This window comes from Eurypyga helias, unplaced genomic scaffold (assembly GCF_000690775.1).
Source record: "Eurypyga helias isolate BGI_N326 unplaced genomic scaffold, ASM69077v1 scaffold7049, whole genome shotgun sequence".
NCBI classification, from domain to species: Eukaryota; Metazoa; Chordata; class Aves; order Eurypygiformes; family Eurypygidae; genus Eurypyga; species Eurypyga helias.
Genome location: NW_010270173.1, coordinates 106,515 through 122,452, shown reverse-complemented (window position 1 = coordinate 122,452; position 15,938 = coordinate 106,515). Strand labels below are relative to the sequence as shown.

Here is a 15,938-nt window from a genome sequence, read left to right as displayed (position 1 = left end):
CTGCTGACTTGACTTTACATATGTCATCAAAGAGCCACAGAAAAGTGACACAATCTCAAACCATTCTGGCAACTCCAGTTTGTTTGGATGCTACACCTTCAGTTCCTGTTCAAACTGACTGGAAGATAAAACCTGTCCCAACCAACAGCTTCGTATGATTCAGGGTATCTGTTTAAATTTGTTTAGGAATCCCAGGCACACTGACAGATTAACTGCAGGATAGATGGGGTGAGCACCCATTTGTTCTTCCACTGAGTTGCAGACACCATACTCCAGAAGCCAAGTACAGGCCAGAAGTCTTTAGTACCAAGATAAAACCCTGCAACCTGTGGGATGTCTCTGGGCAAACTAACGTCATGGAAACTGCAGGCAGGACCATGCTCACATTGTGAGACCGAATGCAGTTTTGTCCTTGCATTTTTAACTTCTTCAGAAAACCCCGTTTGTGTGTTCACACTTGTGAGGCTGATAGATCACACTCACATCTGTGAGGCTGATTGCAGCAGGGTGGTAACATTATCTGGTCTACAAAACAGTAAATCCCACAGGGAGGAAAAAGTATCTGCTTTTGCAACAGACTGAATTACCAGACTCTCAGGAACTCACTCTGTACCTGCAATACCCCAAACTAGTTAGGTACTGAGCTGTATGTGTATCATAGGTGAGCTAGGGGCAGATATCCCTCCATTCAGCTCCCCAGGCACATACCAAGCTAAAGCTGAATATAAAAGTCACAAGCGTTTCCTGCCACCAGAGTTATACTGAAATTTTAAAATACACACCAAAGGGCTTTAAAATATGTCAATCCAGTCCCATTAGCTGCACGGAGTTTTTCCAAAAGTGCTCTCAACCTTCATGTTCAGATACTGATACACCACATGGCAGAGGTTTTGCCACTACTCCAGCTTCACTATTAAGAAAGGCCAGTGTTAACTAAGGGACCAGTATGAACCCACACCTGCTTTGTCAGTCTCCCAATGAAACACCAGCAGCTCTCCAGTCAGTGGTTTTTAGACTAATACCAGGTCAATATCCTGTTCCCAGTCAAGATTTCTGGGACAGCTGGATAAATATGAAATACATTTCCACATGGGAAACATTTAAGTCTCATAGCTTAGAGCCTTAACAGCCTAGTGATCTTTGCAATGGGGTGTGTTCACGGGGTGGGAGGCAAAGAGGCAGGGAACAGGTTTTCTTCTGGCACCAAGTTAGGTACACTCGTTCTCTTTATCTGTATGGTTGTAGTGAGTGGCAAGAGATGCTTAGGCTAGCTGGGTTTAATGCCATTTTTCAAGGTTGGTATGTATGTGGATGGCTCTTTAGGAAAGTGTCCAGTTTCCTAGTCATTCCTCTATAGCAGCGACTCTGGTATGCAATTTCACAGACATCCAATATGTAAAACACATGCTGACTTATACAGTCTTCACATGTGTTACATATATTTTTGCTCCACGTGGCAATGAAGTTAGCAGAGGGAAAACGAGCAATTAAAGGACCTCATCCAACTCTCCCTGAAGTCAGAGGGAATAAAAAAATCCATCTCATAGATTTTACTGGGATTAATTTGGGGATCTACAAGGGAATGACAGAAGCATGCTTCAGAAACTGGGCAATCAAACTGTCATTGCCAAAACGTGGACACCCTTGCAATCCATCCTAAACACTGTTGGGCTGTAACATACCGTCAGACCTCCGAAGAAATCACATTCACCTCTACCTCAAGAGTATGGGTATCACTGACAGCTTTCAAGGTTGTTTTTATGGGAAGGGAGTTTCACCTATTTCTTTGCAGAAGAAACTCCTTAAGGATGTTTCAACGGCAATAAAGCTCTTGTTCTCTGACAACTGCCTGAAAATCTGTGGAAGGCAGACACCCTCAGTGAAGACACCTTGAGTTAAAACCCTAATTGCTGACATTTAGAAGTTAAATTTAAGAAGCCAAGTCCAGCCTTATCCTAGAAGGATAAGCATTGTATGTGAAAATAGGCAGTGGATCCAAGAATTAAATTGAGAAGTACAAAGGTGCCGCAACACTGCCCACAGTGAACTAGAAATCAGCGAACAAGGAAGGTGAAGGAAGCTACAACAAGGATACAAAAGTTGCTGTGCACCTTTAAACCTCTTCTTACCTGTCTTCTGTTAACCTCATTAGAATTGTCCCTCTAGTTGAAAAAACAATGAAGGACATCCTCAGCTGAGGGCTGCAGAAGGAGAAATAAAGTCATTATTTTGGTGGTCCAGACCAGAGCTTGCTGTATGTATAACACCAAGCACAAAGGACACCCTGACTACTGTTCAGGTTACAGTTCAACAGGACGAAAGACAGGACAAAGCAGGGAAAAGTGTTTTGCCCTGGGCTTTCTCAGTCAAGGCAAACCATGAGGAGTCCTTCTACAAGATGTACAAGATGTAGCACTTGCATCATGACCATAGGATTACTAAAGCAAGAATGGCTTAAGTGCATCCTGGTTTCACCGTGGAGACGAAGGACGGCTAATTATGTTTATCATAACACATTCCACTCACTAGCCTGGGGGATTTTTCATCCAGTCTCAAGTCATTCAGTGCTTGAAAGCTACAGCCTCAGACCTCTCCCTGCAGACCCAAACTGCTGTACCTTAGGCAGTAGCCAGCCAACTCAGAAACAAGAGGATTCCTTCCCCACAAACATACAGTTTGATCCATAGAAGCCAGGCAGGGAAAAAACAGGAACAATTAGCTTATCTACTCCTATTTCCTGCATGACAGAAATCTGGGGAAAAGCAGTCAATGGGATGATCTGAGAAAAGTATTGAGAACCCTCTCTTTATCAGGCCCCTGGGGGGGAACGCAGCTACGCGACTGCGACTGAGAGCACATCTCCCAGTCGCTGGCACACACCACACTCCGCCCCCCCAGACAGACACACGCATTCGGTTTTCTGCAAAGCAGCACTTCTTACCTTATGAACTTGCGAGCCAAGTGTTCCACAAAATGATATATTTCATTCCAGTGGTGCAGGACACTTCCTGATCTAGGGAAACAATTATTACAGGAGAGATATTAATTTAACTGCTGCTATTGCAGTTTTCTCAGCCTAATGTTTTGTTACACATTGCTCATCTAGTCATTTGTTTTTATTTTGTTTTACACTCCCTGTCCATATTCCCTCTTTAAAGACATATTACACTGTAACTGACATTTCCCACTGAACTTTGAAAAGCCAGAATAAGTTACACTCCATACAAGTGTTTTGAGGCTAAGCTTGAAATAACATATGGTAGCTACACTAGACCTTTAGCCCAGCCTTAAACAAGTAAACCATGTGTGAGTGAAGACCTGTCTCTCTGCACAGTAATTAGATCAAACCCACCAACTCACTTGCCATACCATTATGCAGAGCTTTTAGCTCAAGTGTATTTTGAGAGTAAAATGCTGTTGGAGGAACAGTGTGTTAAACTTCTCTAGCGGATCCACTGTGCTAGGGACTGTGAAAAGCAAAACACCTTAGGTCCACATCTCAACTGTTCCAGTGAGATGAAACACCTCAGTTAATGGCAAAACAAACTAATTTTGCTCCTCAGGAGAATAAGTCATGGACTATAATGGCATTGGATTATTCTTCTTTATGTTGTAAGAACCGGGAAAAATTAGGTTAATCAGAATCTTTCAGCACTAAATGCCCCTTCTGGCATAAACACTTCCATGAAGACTGGAATATTAATATTGGGAAAAAGTTTCTTCCTAGAGTTGGAAAATAAATGTGTCATCACTTACTTAATTCATTGACTACAATTAAAAATCTTTATAGGGGAAATAACCATTCCAGCTTTAATAGAAACTTCATTGATCTGCAGCCCGAGGAAGAAAAGATGAACATCTGAGAAGATGGTTTTTTTACTTCTCAGACAGAAGAGGCCTGACCTAACTCTGTTCCACGTTAGATCTAAGAATGCAGATGAACAGCCACAAATACAGTCCCCCAGGTATTGCACACCAGGCACAGCCCACCCCAGCCTAGCTGCAAAGAGCATTACTTCACTTCCTAGAAGCACAGCAAGCATGCAGCCCACATTGTGCAGGTCATACATATTTCCTTCCCTATTCTCCCCACACCTGGTTTTCATTACAGCCATTCAGTAAAAACCTTGGCGTTGCCCACATGTTCCATGACACCTTAAGCCCTCCTTTCTCTGTATGACCCCAATATGTCCAAAGGCAACCTTAGATGACATGCAGGCAGGACCCTCGCACAGGTACGAGAGCATACGGTCCATCTGGAAAAACGGTGAATGCTCTGGCTTTCCTTGCAGAAAGGACCCGATACCAAATGCACCCCTTTAAAACTAACCTTACAGACACCCCTGCTTTGTCCATGATTGTAAGGGACAGATTGCAGAGGAGACTGGATTAGCAAAGGCTAATAATGCTAGATTACTTCTTGGCTCTTTCATCAGACCAGGACTTGCAATCATTGCTTGTTCTCCATGCCAATGTGTATCAGAGAGGACAAAAGAAACACCAATAGCAAGGGTCTTGATAAACTAATTAAACCACACAGACAGCGGGAAAATTGGTGTCTTATAACAGATGAAAAATAAGGTACAACAGGCCTTGCTATCAAACAAGAAACTTAACCCCTGCTGCATCCAGACTGAAGACTGACAGAACAGACACACAAAGCCCAACCCTGGCTGCAAATACCTCTCAGAGGTATGGAATAACTCTGAGCCCTTGAATAGCACAGGCAGTCCATTCCCTCAGTGCCAAATAGCCCAAATAATTTCTGAGAACTGTCCTGGAAAATAAGTATTTATTGTCTGTATATGGTGAGGCATAAAAGAAACACTTGACTTTACAGCAATGGTTACATCCATGCCCCAAAGACGCATGAAGCCAAAGCTTTGTTAACCATAAACCAATTCTTACTTCTTTCAGTGAAATGTACGTTGCTTTAGACCACATATCCACCTCTCAAGGTGCACTTCATTCAAGTTTCACATCTTCTGAACCATCTGGTAGCCGACAGGTGAAGGTAGGACCTTTTCACAAGTATACCCTAACCAATCTTCTCCCAGCCATTGGGTAAGACTCCTATGTGAAGGGAAACCACAGCTCAGCCTCTGCCAACACAGAAGCTCCAGCTAGTCCCCACGTACAACAGGGCATGGCCCTAGACGCTGCATTAGCCTTTGGAAGAATGCTTGTTTCTTCCCCTTCCTTATGAGCCTCTGAACAAAAGTTAACATCACTTATATTGCTGTTGCAGCAAGGCAGTTGGGAATGAGATCCAGCTGCAGAGCGCATAAGGTATGTAGGTCATCATTTAAAACTCCTGTCATTTTCCATGGCTCTGAAGTCATGCATTTTTTGAAAAGAGCATTTGCCAGAATGAAGGTTAAAACCCAATAGCTCAATTCAACACCGTGCCAGTCAATAGCACATGCTGTTTAAGCTTTTGTCTTTGCAACTGTTGTTCCACTGGTCTTAAACTGTTTCAGCAGTTTTTCAGGAAAGCAGTGTTTTTTCATCCCGCACACAAGTACAGCCTCAGCCTCTACGCACCTCCCCTTCATCATCCTCACTCTGTTCTCCCACCAACAGTCCCATCTCTCTGCCCTCTGGAACAAAACTCCAAGCATCTGAAGGCACAGTTCTTTCGCTGTGAAACCTTCTCACACATCTATTAACACCCAAGAGGAACAACCTGAAGTTCAAGAGCAGCAGAATGTTCGATATCTATTTTAAGGAAACATCTTACGATTGCTACAACCATACAAACAAGCCCACTCTACCCCACAAAAGGAGGATGCTTTCTGCTTTCCATTCCAAAGGCACCGAAGTGGGGCAATTGGAATGGTCTACAATCCATTCATTCTTCACTTCTACCAGATCAAACTATACCAGGGTCCCAGTCTGAAGGTTCGCACTTGCTGACCACACATCCTTCCTTCTAGCACAGCACGTTTCCATCTGTAGCTAGGCAGCCTGCAGCCTACTTGCAGTTAATTGCTCCACCCAGCCCAGGCCAGGTGTCTGTGGGTATAAATGCCCAAGTCTGCATTTAGAAAAAAGTACTCCTCTAATACATAAACACATCTTCTGGAACACACTTCAGACTTCTTACAGTCTTCACTTGGCATAAAATGGACAAACGCAGTAAAACTAACCTTTTGGCAGGCAAGAGAAGGTTTACAAAACCAGCATTAGTTTACAGCGTTCACCTCCAAAGCTTTTGGCTGCGTTATTCGGAAGCCCCACAGTGAAAGACACTTGTCACTTGTGGAGCCTCTCTCTCATAAGTTGGGCCAAGAACTCTGAACAGAACAACTGTTTCTAAAGCCTAGCTGCAAGACAATGAAAGCCAAATTTAAAATTGTTATCTCTTCATATTCCCAAAGAGAAACAAGATGATGAGCAAGCCAACACTTTGCAGCTGAATGGTTGATGCTATAAACTTGTAATTTAAGGAAAAAAATCATCATAAGGATGCCAAATCCTCTTCCTGGAGAATAGCCCAATAAATGGAAATTAAGACTAAGTAAACCATTATGCCTTTAACAAGAGAATGATACATTCTGTGGTCAACCGTGCTGGCATTATGTGCATCTAAACTGAATCCAAGGGTGAGAAAGACACTCCACATGGCTCAGTGGTTCCAGACAGAGCCACACTCTGGCTAAACCCTGCCTGCCCGCAGCTGCTTTTCTCCTACTGAGTGTGACCAGACGCACTGTAACCCAAAGCTGCAACAACTCAACCTGTCTCCAGTTTGACTTTCTTGCACTTTTTGGACTCCTTATTTCCACGTCTGTCATTGCACCTTCTCAGAATACCCATGGATTTATTTAATTCACAAACTAGAAACCAACAGAACCAAGCCCACAAACTCTTACGCCAAGACTTCACACCAGTCACACGCACTGCTGTGACATACATAAAGACCCCTGATTCAGAAACTGATGTTGATCCAAATTCTCCTTAAATTTCCACAGGTTTGGATTAATTTCAAGAAGTCTCATAGCTGTCAGAGGTTGTACTGACCCAAGAAGTTTTGCAGCATCTTTTTATTAAGCTCTTCAAAATAGCACAAATGAGCCAAAAAAACTTATCAAATACTTCAGAAGCAATTTTGAAAACACACTGTAACGCAAAGATGTTAGGTGATGCAATTCTTTGAGGAAACACTACTATCTTGTGCCACACGAGACTGCTCAACAGAGATACTGTCACATTTGAGATTACAGGGTCTGTAGAGGTCCAGTTCAGGGCAGGATAAACCTCTGATGCCAGTCCCAGTCCAAGAACATTGTTCTCTTCCTGATTGGCCAAGGATACATTAAAAAAACCCAACTAATAAATGAATAACCATGGACCGAATTCACATCCGGAGAAGTGCAGAGCGCTGCAGGCACACCCTTGATCCTGGAGGTGAGGCAGCTCCCACCCACCCCTTTTACCAAGGAATAGTTAAACTCAGATGCAGCACTGGCTGAGCCAGGTACGGAGCTCTGGAGGGACAAGGATTTCCCATACTAACGTAGCTCATTGCCCACGTGCCCACTGCAGACCTAGGGGTGAACTGCATTCCTTCGGGCCACCAGCAAAAAGACGGAAGGCTGCATATTTCTCCACACTACCTTGCTAGCATCCCTCTACGCTTGCAACGTTAGATCTAAGAATGCAGATCTAAGGATTTAGGAGGTCAACGAAGATCAGAGATACCTGTGAACCTATTTCTGCTGACACTCAATGTTGCCATTACCTCCTAAAGGCTTGTATTTCTCCAGAGTGAGCTGCTGTGGGTAGCTCTGCCGGAAGGCTCACGTTTCCCAGGGAAGAGTCACTGCTACCAGAAGCAGTTCATTGCAGGCTAGTCCCCAGCATAGGTGATGTGGTGTCTGTCTGCTTTCCAGCCCACTGTGCCCCTATATTCTTCTACACTCCGAGTGTTAATCTGGATTTAGTCCCGCTTTAGCAGCTGGAGTTACCATGACTTAAGCTAGATTCAAAGAAACAACTATTAGCCTCTCTAGAGCAGGAGTTTCACTTCAATACAACTGGTTAAAAATAGATCAGCTCTCTGGCAGAACAATGAAGGGATCACAGGAACAGCTTGGATTACTTGCTTCGTTTTGCCAATGATCTTTCAGAGCCAAGTTTCTTTCACACATGTACAGTTCCTTGTGTGTTTTCTGCACATGGGTGTAAGTTTTCTGCACCGGGGTATAAAATGCCTCCTGTTTGCACACAACAGGCAAGAGCACCCGGACTAACTCCTGTGACATGCAGAGGATACAGCGAAAGATTATGGAAGAGACTTTCACCTTGTTATTCCTTTCTCCCTACCTGCAAATAAATTAATCTTGGAGTTACCTATAAATGTTCCAACAGTGCTTGTGAGAGGTGTTTACATACTACAGCATGAGATACCATGACAGTCAGCAGCGGGTCACAGTCTTCATTAATTAGTCACATGGTTGATATTTTTAGAATAACTGGACAATGCCAGCAAAAACAAATGTTTGCTTTTTTATCAACATTTCACTGCTTCCTCATTCTTCCTTCTTATATATCTTGTCTTGCATCCTCGCTGTACACTCTTTGGCACTGTCGTCTGCCATATATTTTGCTACCATTCAGCACCTCAATCCATGAAACCCCTTAGCATCAGAGTAACAGAAAAGTACATCATCTAGGACCCGCTCTCACAGCAATTCCCCCAAGATAAGCCAGCCTTACCTTCCACAACACTAGGCTCACCTTGGTACGACCTCAACTCCAAGATGCCTAGCGCCCTGTATGACTAGATCCTGCATATAACCCAAATGGCAAACAACTGTATTCTAGACAGCACATGGCTTGAGTTGTAGCCCCTACCACATTTGGGTTTGTTGGGTTTTTTTCAACCAAAGCACAAGACAAACGGATCAATCCAGTCTTAATTTCTGTGAATACAAGTCCCTCAGTGAACCTGCTGTCAGGAAGCTTAGAATTTCAAGTTAGGTGTTTGTGAGTGGAATGCTATTTTGGTCCTTTTGAGTTTGCTGCATGTCAAGTGATGATTCTCAAGAGAGCTGGCAAATCATAGTTTCCTCTAAAGCGGGAGCACTGCACCACCACCAGCAGGTCAGCTTCAGTTTTACTTGGGAAGGAGTTTGTCCAACTCAAACTAGGGTCCTCCGGGGTGTCTTTGCATCACTTCTGGGACATAACTCTGCTAGCCCGAGGCCCAGTGGTCACAGCTCGAGAGGCCTTCTCTGCTGCCACCTACGCTACGTGAGAGCCCTTGGAAGAGGCAAAAGGCATGCAAGTGCACACAGGGAGACCGAGGATGCGGCTGTAACCTAACAAGCATAGCTGGCATCATTCAAGCTTTGGTTGTTTGTTACATGGATGTCAAGGCTGCATAGCATAACAGGATTCTTTCTGAATGGCTGAATACTGGATTTTCTTCTCCTTTGACCATGACAAATGGGAGATCTGTTTCAGGTCCTCTGAGCATGCCATCTGCAGGGAGTCGTTTCTCCAGCTGTCGGCAGAAAGCTGCAGGAAACCTGGTTTCCCTTCAACAGTTGACACAGCAAGTTTGCAGGAGTTTCCTAAGGAGAATGTTTCAGGGAGCTAGAGCATCACTTCCTGATAACAGCCTCTAACCCCTGCCCTTTCCCAGCTGGTTATGTGTTCACTTTGAAGGGGCACATCATGGCCAGAAACATGCTACAGTAAGCAAGCGCTGTGACAAGGCCTGTGGACGGTGTGGCAGCTGGAGCATGTCCTACAAGCAGCACACGTACAGGGTGCTCAAAGGACTTCAGTAGTCACTAAATCCAACCAGGCACTGAGGCACACGGGTCGGCAGCGGGCTCTAGAGCTAGTGACTTCAAGAGCTGTGTTTATTGTTTTTGTGTTACGCCTTTGAACCCAGAAAGTAGATTGCTTAATATTTTAATGGCTTGCTTCCACCACAGAGATTAACATTTCATGTTTCAGAATCCAAATCTCTTGCGCTTCAGTGTCCTTAACACTTTTAATCATTTTTAATCACTTTCAGAGCTATTTCAAAGAAAAGCAGTGAGCCCCAAATCTATTATTATCATTTCATAGTTTGCCTGAAGGCCTCCATAGGCACCACCTCTCTTTGCATTCAGGACTTCAGCAGCACTTTTGAAAACATTCTCTAATAATTCAAAAGCAGAAAACCCAGGTTAAGTAAGAAAGACTCAAGTTTTCAAGAACTTCAGCATTGTACCTGAGAAATCAAAGACATTTTTACAGATAAATGGTATGGAATGACTTACTCTATCACAGTAAGTCTCTCATCAACCCCCTCAAAGGCTAAATAATCAGGTCCTGGCATATTGTACGTGCTAATAGTTTAACTCTCCTCAAAATTCCACTGGAGCCCAAAGGCATTTTCACATCAGACTCTCTTCACTTCTACACAAGAAAAAGCCCAGAAGTAGGAATCCTACAACTGTTAAAGCAGGATTTTTTGTTGGATACCTTGATACATGCTCTGAGGTAAGCCTGCCTACTTTGAAGTTTGTGCCAAGCTGCATACTTTCACTCAAATTCATAATCCCTTCAGCAAGCCTAGAAAGTCATGTCTTCTAGTAAACGGACAGCACAGACCTTGAAATAAGTGGCTGTTAAAATTACATAGCTCAGAGGTATAACCCAGCACATCCATCACATTTAAGAAACCCTTCAATTCAGCTTCTACTCTCAGGGAAATGCAGCTTGCAAAAGCTGTCTGCAGCACAAATCACTCTTTTTCTCTCATATGTAGCAATAAAAGTCTTCCAACTAATAACTGAACAGCCAAAGCAACAAAATGCATTAGACAAGTAGATCTTTCCACTGAATAAAGTAAAAGAAATAAAAATCTTTCCCCTGTAGCATTAGAACAACTGGCATACTAAAAGATCCAGTGCCTCAGTCTTACTTTTTAGCCAGTATTTTGTAATAAAGCGTTATGTAATTCCAAGTCATTTATACTAATGGAATGTGGGAGCTACTGCAAAACACTCCAGAGGATCAGTCAGAAAGCTTCATCCGCGAGCACTTTTGGCAAGTTGCAAATACTTTCCTGTCTCTGAAATTTATGGTCAATAATGTCAGTACCATGGCTCTGGCACACATATTCTCCATTATTTTCAAAAATTTTGGTTCAAAATAACTATTCTTAATCAAGAAAATGAGGAGAACCGTTTTTGCTAATACTTTTTAATACTTTTTTGTAAACTGTTGTATTGCTTCAATACGAAGCTTTCCAAAGCGCAGCACATTATCTATTTCACACTGCTCCACCTTCAGTCTGAAAGTCTGTAAAGAGACAAACTTCACAGTGCCAAGAAGATGACACTGTCACAACTGGTGATGAAAAAAGAGAAGTAGGAAGTTATCTTTAGTAGAAAGAGTTAAGCAGTCAAAATATGCATTTGATTAACAGGAAACAAAGAAAATGTGACTCAGCGTAGAGAAAATAAAGCTCTCCTTACACTCAACTGTTTTCCATCACAACGGCCAAAATCAGTCCCTTTCAAAGGGAGCAGCCACCTCTCAGAGCCCCATCTTTACCTGCAAGTCGCTGCTCTAGAACGTTCAGAGCTAAGGAGCAAGGGGAGCTAGAGCAGACTTCCAGCGGGCGAGCATTTCCTTCACCTTTTCAGCTACAAAATTAAAGCCGGCAATAATAACTCTCCAACCCCTGCTTTCATGAGTGCCTCAGCCCCCACGGTTCATAGGGAAATCAGAGGTGACCAGGTGCTGCCCTTCTCCCAACCACTCTTTTAAGAAACTACAGGGTCAAGTACACAATAAAGCTTCTATATCAGCCACAGCACGATTTATAACGATGTGATTTACAGAGCACAAAAGGATTATGCACTACACCTACCAAAGAAGTTACCACAACAAAAAGACAGGAGTAAGGAGTTTCGCAGGTCCCTCGGGAACACAGTGACTTCTACAAAACCAAAATCCAACAAAACCTCCTCGGTATCAGTGTATGCCATTCCAGTTCATGCCTAGAGAAAGATTCCTTTTTCAGAAAGAACAGAGTAGAACTGACTTACTTGTCTAGAATGAAATACAAATCAAATCCTCCGTAACAGGCAGGACCACCGTTCTCTCTCTTTCCACCTTGTCCATCACAGGCTAGCATAAAAGTCGCTAGGAAGAGACATTTGAAGCCAAATCTCAGGATGCTTTGCTTTGCAATGGCCATTATATCCAGAGAGGAGGATAAAAAGAAATCTCTTCTTCCAAGGCTCCTTTATTTCACAGGTTTCTGGACAAAAGCCATTCAACGAGCTTTAGAAGTATGTACGTATATTATATTCCTTAAAACTCCACTTGCAAGAGTTGTCCTCAGGAATTGCAAGACTTTCCCCCTTGTTTCCCTCGCACTTCTGTTTCTTGGTTTCAGATTTCAAGATGCACAATACTGTATTTCACTTTTTTTTTTTTTAAAGGGACTTGACCCTCTGTCTCACTTGCAGCTCTCCGAAAGCAGCACCATTGTTTTGCAAGAGAAGGAGCAGCCTCCCTACCAATCTTGCTTTGTCACAGACTTCAGAAGATACAGGGAGGGTTTTTTTCACTCCTTAATTATTATTGTTATCATTAAGGATAGCAAGTTTTATTTTTCCTTCGCAAAAAAAGCTCGGAGAATGCCACCGTGTGGCGAAAACTCAAGCTGACAGAGCCCACCCGCCGAGCATAACACATACCACAGCAGCCCTAGGTAGGAGCAGGGAAGCCGCTGGCTTATAGTGGTCACAGAGCGTTATGCAGAGACGTCTTTGTTTCCCACTAGGCAACACCTGACTTTAAAGACCGTTAAACAGCTGGAATCACTTCACAAAAGATGAGGAGACAAGCCACACCGGGTTTCATCCCTTATACTCGCTCAGTCCTGACAGGTATCAAGCAAAGTTTGTGCTTTATGAAACAGGCTTCCCCTTTTACCATTGTTAGCAAACGCATCTCGCCCACCTAGAGCCTAAACCCTTCCTCTTAAAAGAAAATTTGCTGGAAAACAGAAGTTGAGCTACACCTGTGTTTTCCAGGTCCTTCAACAAGCAGTACCACAAGCTCTAAAACAGGACAGCTCAAAAGCACAAGCAGTGCCCAGCCACAACAGGTCCCATGCCAACAAGAGCTAAAGTGGGGGGTCCCAGCCTTCCCCCTCGAACCCTCCCAGGCCAGGGCAGCACAGCTCTTCTCCCAGTACTAACCGCCGGTTAGCAGAGCAGCTTCAGGTGTTCCCTCATGCCTGGGGCAACCAGGTCAGGTTTTAGCACCTGCACCAGCCCTGAGTGGGCAGAACGGGAGGGTAGAGGCTGCTTCGTAGGTAGTTGTGTGAGAGAGGCGGAGCTGCCACCTGCTGGTGTGCATATCCGACCGACCTCCGCGCTTAGAGCCTGCGAGCTGAGGCTGCTGGGGGGGAGCACGAGCACAGTGGTTCCAGCAGCCAGCATAGGTGTGCTAGGTAAGCAGGTAGCGCTTGGGGATTTTAGTTTCATATGGATGCTTTGGACCAAGTTGGTTTATAATTATAAGGCTTGAATGTCACAAGTCAGGGGATTATATGCAGGGAGTGTTGTGTGTGTATTTGAACTTCCCCTGATTAAGGGGATGAGACTAGCCCATGGCTTCGTTTTTTGGCATTTTAAAAGAAAATGAGCTGAACAGAGGATGTAAAAATAGGAAGAGTAGAAGAAAAGCTTCCTCTCTGGGGACCAATGTGCTGCTGGTTTTGAGCAATCTTGGGAAAGTACTTGGGGGCAGCTTCTGATCTGAGGTACAGCTAGGGCTCCCACCCAGCCAGGTACAGTGGCTTGGCTTCACCCGCTTACGGCATGTGTCTGCCTGAAGGCTGAAAGTGGGCTGAGCAGCCTTCATTTGCTTCGGCCTGACCCCGAGATGAACAAATATGTAGAGTTAAGGAACCCAGCAAAACTGTACACTGAGAAAGTAATTTTGGCCTGAAGCTAGCAGAGAGAGGAGGGGGAGTGGAGGAGATCAGACTGTCTGTGTAGCTGTGCATTCCGGCTGACAGAAGGCCCAGGAAAACTTGGGAAGAAGCCAACGAACGAGGCATCAGATGAAGCGTAGAGCACTCAGAGAAGGAGGGAGCTGCTGACAAAGTGCAACGCCATGCTTTGTGCTGGAGCTCTGACTTTCCTCAGGGCTAGTCCTCTCCGTGTGCCTATTTCAGAATGTGTCTTTTTGTTTATGATTTGGGAAGAGCAACATAATTATTGTGACACTGAGAAAAACAGCTCCATAATAGGAAGCTCATGTGAGACACAAGAGGGGGTGTTGGAATTCCTGTCTGTCCCTCCCTCACTAAAAATGCTAGAAACAAAACTATTATGAAAATTGTAGCTTTGTGTGAAAGACCGAAGAGCTCTTGGAGAGACGGGGAGTGTCATATTCTTTGTGTGAAAGAGAGATGTAAGGTGTTTCAATTACATGCAGTAGTTCAAGGAGTAATTAAGCTCCAAGTGATGCCCTTGGTGTGTGAATACAATATGTAAATGATGGGGGAAGTGGTATCACCAGATTTTCTTGTCTTATCATCTACTCCCTTATATGTGTCTGTGGACCTTTTCGGGAACTTACAGCTTGGAAGCAAGCCTTAGTTCCCGAGTTTTCATGGCACTTCAGGAAGCTGTTACAGCAGTCTGCATGGATAACCGAGATGTAACAAATAGCTTACACTGACCAATACTATTATCACAAATACACCATTGCTGTACAGAATTACTTCCACCTTCAGTGCAGGCGTATCCTTAAATTCCCTGGCCGTATCTTCGAATGGTGTCATTCGGCTACGCCGTCACACCTGGTGTAGGACGGACTTCTCTGTCGGTGAGTTGTGCACAGTTACGTTTCACAGAACGTATACCACGTACCACTCAAGGCTGACACCCAGTGGCCAAGGGGGCTTGTTTCCTCTCTGGGTTGCTCTGGTTTTTCAAGGGAACAGTAACTCTCTTGCTTTTACCCGGCTTTGCCCTGCTTTGACATTATTTGCCTCTGCTGTAACCCGTAAGGTTCTACTGTGTTATTTTTCTGGTGATAAGAGTTCGTTCCACTAGCTCTTTTAACAAGGGCTGCCAACTCTGTAACTTCTTCCTGGAGAGGAATATCAGGCTAAGCATACAATTGAAAATATATTGCTTGTAATAGTAACTAAAATATGAGATTTAATAATTCTGCCATAATCTAAGGTGGTCATGTGGTTGCTTTTCAAGTCTGGGTTTTTAATTTCTACCTAAGCCTGCCTAGAAGCAGGGGGTGCAGCCAGACGAGCTGTTGTCCCCTGTGGTTAGTGCTGTAGGAAGCAGAGTTGTGTAATAAGGCTACGCTCTTCTCAACAACCTTCCCTCCTCAGTGTTACACGTAATATATCTTTTGTTTGCCTTTAACCATTTCCAAGCACTTTGCCAGGCCTGGAGCATCCTCGCAGCACCTCTGCAAGTGACTTTTTTTATGTTCGCTTATAGCCGGCCAAAGTTCCACCCAGCTACTCGAAGGGGCAGCTATCACTAGTGGCAACTTTCTCTCTAATTGAATTCAGAGGAGGTGATCAGCCTGGTTCCCACTGATCCTGGGTTTGGAGCAAATGTTGAGGAAAACATTAGGGGCTTCTGATTTTCAGTATGTCAGAAAATTGGGCAGCTGAGTGACCTCTCTTCTCAAATGAAAGCACACAGTTAAAGTATTTGCTAAGAAACTGGGCTTAAAACTGACTGCTCCAATGCCCAAGCCCAAACCACGGGGCAGGTGTCCAGTCCCCTGTGACTCACAACAATGCAAACTCAGTGTTCTCCTTAGGGCTCCGTTCAACTTGGTCAGACAGCAGTAATTAACCCCTCGGAGACACTAAGGTGCATGAATCCTGCAACAATTAAGTCTAAAGTGACAGTGATTATCTAGAAATA

The 15,938-nt window shown here is 44.1% G+C and overlaps 1 protein-coding gene across 1 annotated transcript in view; it reads right to left on the bottom strand.

Moving 5' to 3' along the window:
* ANTXR1 (anthrax toxin receptor 1) overlaps nt 1-12,211 on the bottom strand; it is a gene marked incomplete at its 3' end in the record, with an annotated part of 13,868 nt that extends 1,657 nt beyond the window's left edge. The window contains exons 1-3 of the mRNA XM_010158353.1: nt 12,060-12,211; nt 2,942-3,013; nt 2,130-2,201 (exon numbers count right to left, since the gene is read on the bottom strand). Coding sequence (XP_010156655.1) covers nt 2,130-2,201; nt 2,942-3,013; nt 12,060-12,211 — 296 coding nt within the window. The remainder of the gene's footprint in view (nt 1-2,129; nt 2,202-2,941; nt 3,014-12,059) is intronic.
* Nucleotides 12,212-15,938: the final 3,727 nt, after the last annotated feature.